Consider the following 5,000-nt stretch of genomic DNA (forward strand, 5'->3'; position numbering starts at 1 on the left):
TGGCTGTGGAAGTGGCTGAGGAAGTGGCTGAGGAAGTGGCTGTGGAAGTGGCTGTGGAAGTGGCTGTGGAAGTGGCTGTGGAAGTGGCTGAGGAAGTGGCTGAGGAAGTGGCTGTGGAAGTGGCTGTGGAAGTGGCTGTGGAAGTGGCTGTGGAAGTGGCTGAGGAAGTGGCTGAGGAAGTGGCTGTGGAAGTGGCTGTGGAAGTGGCTGGGGAAGTGGCTGGGGAAGTGGCTGTGGAAGTGGCTGTGGAAGTGGCTGGGGAAGTGGCTGTGGAAGTGGCTGGGGAAGTGGCTGTGGAAGCTGGATCCTCAGGTTGATGAGCAGCTCCTGCACTCCGAGTAGCTTTCACAACTGCTGCTGAGGCTTCTGTGCGGGGGACATGCTTCCTTCTTTCAATGGGTGGACTTACAAGTGCCTTTCCTAGCTGCTCCAGTACATTTTTAGGCATCTTTCTCGTTCCACAATTTTTCAAGCTCTTTCAACAAATCATAAATCAAAACGTTTGGCTCTTTCAGGACAATCCTGCTATGATGTTTAGTATTGGCGCAACTTTAGCTTTTTGAAATATTTAGCCTTTTCTGCCATTTTTCCCCCCCCCCCCCCCCCCCCCCGAAAACAAACAGAGCTCATTTTGCATCCTTCAAATCTTTAGATGTGTTTACAACCTTTTACTGCTCCTTTCACTTTTTGTTCTGCTTCAGCTTCTTTCAGCTTCCTTCTGCAAATATAAACTTTTCAGCTCCTTTCAGCAGGTTTGAGCTCCTTTCAGATTCTTTCTGCTAACTACAACATTTGTGTGCTTTTAACTTCTTTCTGCTCCTTTCAGCTTATGTGTTTCAGCTTTTTCTGCTATTTCAGCTACTATTTACCTATTCCTATGATAATTTTAAATTTTTCGGCTATTTCCATATTTTTTGCACTCATTTCAACTTTGTTCAGCCAAATTCAATTAAAAAAAAATTGCCCTCAACTTCCTTCTGGTAAATTAAGCTTCTTTCTGATTTTTTTTTTTTTTGTTGCTACTTTTCAGCTGTTTTTTGTTGTTGTTGCTAATTTCAGCTTTTATCAGATAATATTCACTTATTTCAACTACTGGTATTTTCTCCTAGTTTCAGCTTTTTCTGCTCTTTCAGCTATTTAGCTCTTTTGATGCCAATTTCAGCTTTTTCAGCTAATTTCACATTTTTTAGATCGTTTTAGTTCTTTCCACTTCCTTCTGGTAGTTTAAGCTTATTTTAGCCTTTTCAGCTACTTTTAGCTTCTTTTTTTTGCCAAGTTCCTAAGTTTTGTGCTCATTTATGCTTATTTAAACCTAATCCAGCAAATATACGTTATTTCTGCCAACTTAGGCTTGTTCTTCCATTTCAGCGTGTTTTTAACTAATTTCAGCTGTTTTTCAGCAAATTCTTCAGCAATAAGCATTTACACTGCATTTTTCTCTAGTTTATTTTCAGTATGTGCTACTGGGAGGAGGGGCAGATTCTAATGACAATAAATAAATAAAAAAGCAGATCCAATTAATCAACATTTTAAATGGGAATAAAAAAAAAGACTGCTGGAGATGGGCACCAGCTCCCCTGTGAACCAGAAACCAAAAGTGGATAAAGAAAATGGATGGATGAAACAGGGAGAGTTGTCATGTAGCGCTGCAGGCACAGCTCATTTAGTGGAAGCCGTCACTGCTTCCCCGTTAAAGGCCAACAGGCAGAAAGTGTGACCAGGGACCGGCTGAGGGAGCTGCCATTTCAGAGAACAATGAGAGGAGGTGGGTGGGGGGGGGGTCTGGAAATGAAAAAGAAGCGCTGTCTGTTACGAGGAGCCAAGGCGTGACCATTTATGTGCAGCCATTTGTGGAGGTAATATGGCAACTATAGCATTTTAAAATTATACTTTACAAATTGTAACTAACCCCCAAATATTCATTTCTAAATACAAGATTAAGCTTTTAAGAAGCAGAAGACAGTGATATAAAGTTTATGACATCCAAGCAGCTACATCCATCCTCTGGAATAAAATCAGTAAAACACACTAATGAGGGTAAATGATTACATATTGCCTTGTGTGTGTCTCTCAGAGGATAAAGATTACACCACAAAACGGCAACATTTATTTTATTTACAGGTGACAGGTTCATCTGATCCGTGAGGAGATGCAGCTTTACTGTCCGGGTGCTGCTCTTCGTCATTTCTTTGCGAACCACCTCAGTTCCTCCATAACTCCCTGCTGGTTTATGAGGCGCGGCAGCGGCTCAGGATTGATGGGCTGAGTGTTTGTTCTGTGGCACAATCGCCTCAGATGACTGGACTGATTTACTACCATCAGCCGAACGCTGAAGTAAACAGCTTTTAAGACGAGTATGAGCCTGGCAGGGAGCACACGTGAAATTTAAAAAACGTCATAGAACCACAGAGTGAAGGAAGGGAGAAGAGGTAATGGGATAATAGACCGAGGGACAGCAGAGAGGCTCACACGTACCACTGTCTCCTTCATGAGGCGGGGCTTGAGCCACTCTTTGACACCGCTCAGGTCCAGGTCGACGCCAACCAGACCCAGCTTCCCTCGCCTTTTAATCAGCTGGTCCGGCTTCACCACCAGTCTCTGCAGGAGGAAAAATGAAACGCCCAGTGTGTTAGCAGCGAGCGTCATCCATAAACCTGGACTCTTCGTTTTGGTTATCAATGCTTTTTATAAACTTCATGTGCGACAATCATCTACAACTTAAGTAGCATTTCTTGAAGGAATGCGTATCATTCACCGCCCTTTGGTCAGTTGGCAGTGGCAGCCATCTTGATTTAGGCTGGCTTTAAAAACTAATCAGTTATAGATGTAAATCCATTGCCCAATGACTCATTTTCAGAGTTTCATTAAAATTAGTACAGTAGATCATGAGATATTTTGCTAACAGACAGACACGGACAAAGGCCTACGATGACAGTAGCTGATAATAGTCTAATCTAGCAGTTCCCAACCCTGGTCCTTGAGGAACACCATCCTGCATGTTTTAGTTGTCTCCCTGCTCCCACACACCTGACTCAGTAATTTAATTTCTTCCTCATGTTCTGCAGAAATCTGTTCATCACCCGTTTATTAAAATCAGGTGTGTCGGAGCAGAGAAACAACTAAAACATGCAGGATGGTGTTCCTCAAGGAGCAAGGTTGGGAACCCCTAGAATCTACCACCTCACAGCTTATTTAGTCACTGCTCAGGAACTCTTCAGATCAACACCAAATCATTCTCTCTAAACTATATTTTGACACAAGAGATAAAAGTGCTCATCACTTCTGCAAAAGAAGCTAAAGCAAGCGTGGAGAAACTGAAATTTTATGTGAAATCGCAGTTCATGACTCAGTGACTGCTGACATTACCTAAATAAGCTGAAACTGTTATTAAAGCCAAAAGAAGCAGAGCACTAACTAAAACCAAAGAGAGCAGAACACCTAGCTAATAGCTAAAAGAAACAAAACGCTAGCTAAAAGCAAAACGTAGTAAAATGTTGGCTAAAACCTAAATGTAGCAATAGCAAGTAAGTTAAAGTTAGGTAAAAGTAGCAAAATGTTAATCAAAAAATGTTAGCTAAGAAATAGCAAAAGATTAGCTAAAAGCTAAAGCATCAAGAGGCTAGCTAGATGCTAAGTACCAAAAGGCAAAGTAAAAGTAGCAGAAAGTAACTAAAAGAAGCACAGTGCTAGCTAAAAGTGAAAAGTAACAAGAAGCTTGATAAAAGCTTGGGGGGGGGGGGGGGGAGTGGTGGCGCAGAGGTTAGAGAGGGTGGGCGACAGCCCCCCCGCTGCACATGCATGTGCTCACATGTGCCGTGGGAAAAATGCAGAGAATTAATTTCCCCATTGGGGATTAATAGAGTACAATAAATAAAAATAAATAAATAAATTTTAAAAAGCTAAAAGCAAAAGGCTAGTGAGCAGTGGCAGAATGGAAGCAATGAACGAATTAATAAATGCTTTTATTGTCAATGTTCATCACAAAAGTTAAAAACAATTTTTAGATAAATGCTAAAAGTAGAAAATGGAAAAGCTAAAGTAGCAAAAGGCCATCTAAAGGTAGCATAAAAAAATGTAAGTACGCTGAAGCAGCTGTTAAAAAGAACAATGAAGGTGCTGAACAGATCCGTGTTTTTCTATGGGCAAATTACGCGTCAATAAAAGGTAAACGTTGTGAAAAGTATAAAGTTAAAAACCTACAAATCACAACTCTCGTGAGTCGAGTGTTCTGATATGTGGAAGCAGTTAGACTGCAAAAATAAAAATAGAGAGGAAACCAAGCGTGAATGATAACTCAGCATATTTACATCCACCCCCCCCCTCGGTGTGGCTCACTCCCCCCCCCTCGTAAGTCAGATAGAGGGAATGACTCATGACAGCGGCGCCATTATGATCTGGAAGCTCGCCAGCGAGCGCAAGAGGCGAGGGTGAACGTTAATGTGATTTCTTCATCACTTAGAGAACCTCCGTGGATCCGTCCTCCTCATCCTCCTCCTACCTCCCTGATAAAAAACCTCCAGTCGAGAGGAAGACGGACTGAATGACATTTGACTCTGCAAGATGAACAACAAAGGAATTCGATTAGGTTTTATTTCACCCCGTGCAGCTGAGCTACGAGGAGCCGATGGTCAGGGAGGAAAAGATCTGCAATTATTCTAAACATAGCCGAGCTCAGATTTACCAAAAAGCGCATGAGATGCTTTATCACAACTAATAGAACTGAGTTATTCTCTTCTATCTGCTTTTAATCTAAAAAGCACCAAGTGGCCACTCTGCTGCCCGCTTCAGCGTCTCTAAACGAACCAGATTTATGGTCCACACGTTCTCACCTCTGTGAGCAGCCATGGATGCTCCTGCACCAGCCGGTCAAAGTCGGTCTCGCCCGTCACGTTGGCGAGGCGGAACTTGTTGTGGACCGGTGTCGAGGTGCGGATGTACTTGTAGAGGAACTCCTTCCCCGTCTGCTCGGAGACGGCTTTGGCCGACATGTCTGCAGAGAC

General features: G+C 42.7%; 1 protein-coding gene across 1 annotated transcript in view; it reads right to left on the minus strand.

Annotated features, from left to right (window-relative positions):
• aclya (ATP citrate lyase a) overlaps positions 1–5,000 on the minus strand; it is a 29,807-nt gene that overhangs the window by 18,665 nt on the left and 6,142 nt on the right. The window contains exons 2-3 of the mRNA XM_037689265.1: positions 4,830–4,990; positions 2,476–2,598 (exon numbers count right to left, since the gene is read on the minus strand). Of these exons, the coding sequence (XP_037545193.1) occupies positions 2,476–2,598; positions 4,830–4,988 (282 nt within the window). The 5' untranslated portion in view covers positions 4,989–4,990. The remainder of the gene's footprint in view (positions 1–2,475; positions 2,599–4,829; positions 4,991–5,000) is intronic.

The sequence above is a fragment of the Nematolebias whitei genome, chromosome 15, assembly GCF_014905685.2.
Source record: "Nematolebias whitei isolate Nwh7 chromosome 15, NemWhi1, whole genome shotgun sequence".
Lineage (NCBI taxonomy): Eukaryota > Metazoa > Chordata > Actinopteri > Cyprinodontiformes > Rivulidae > Nematolebias > Nematolebias whitei.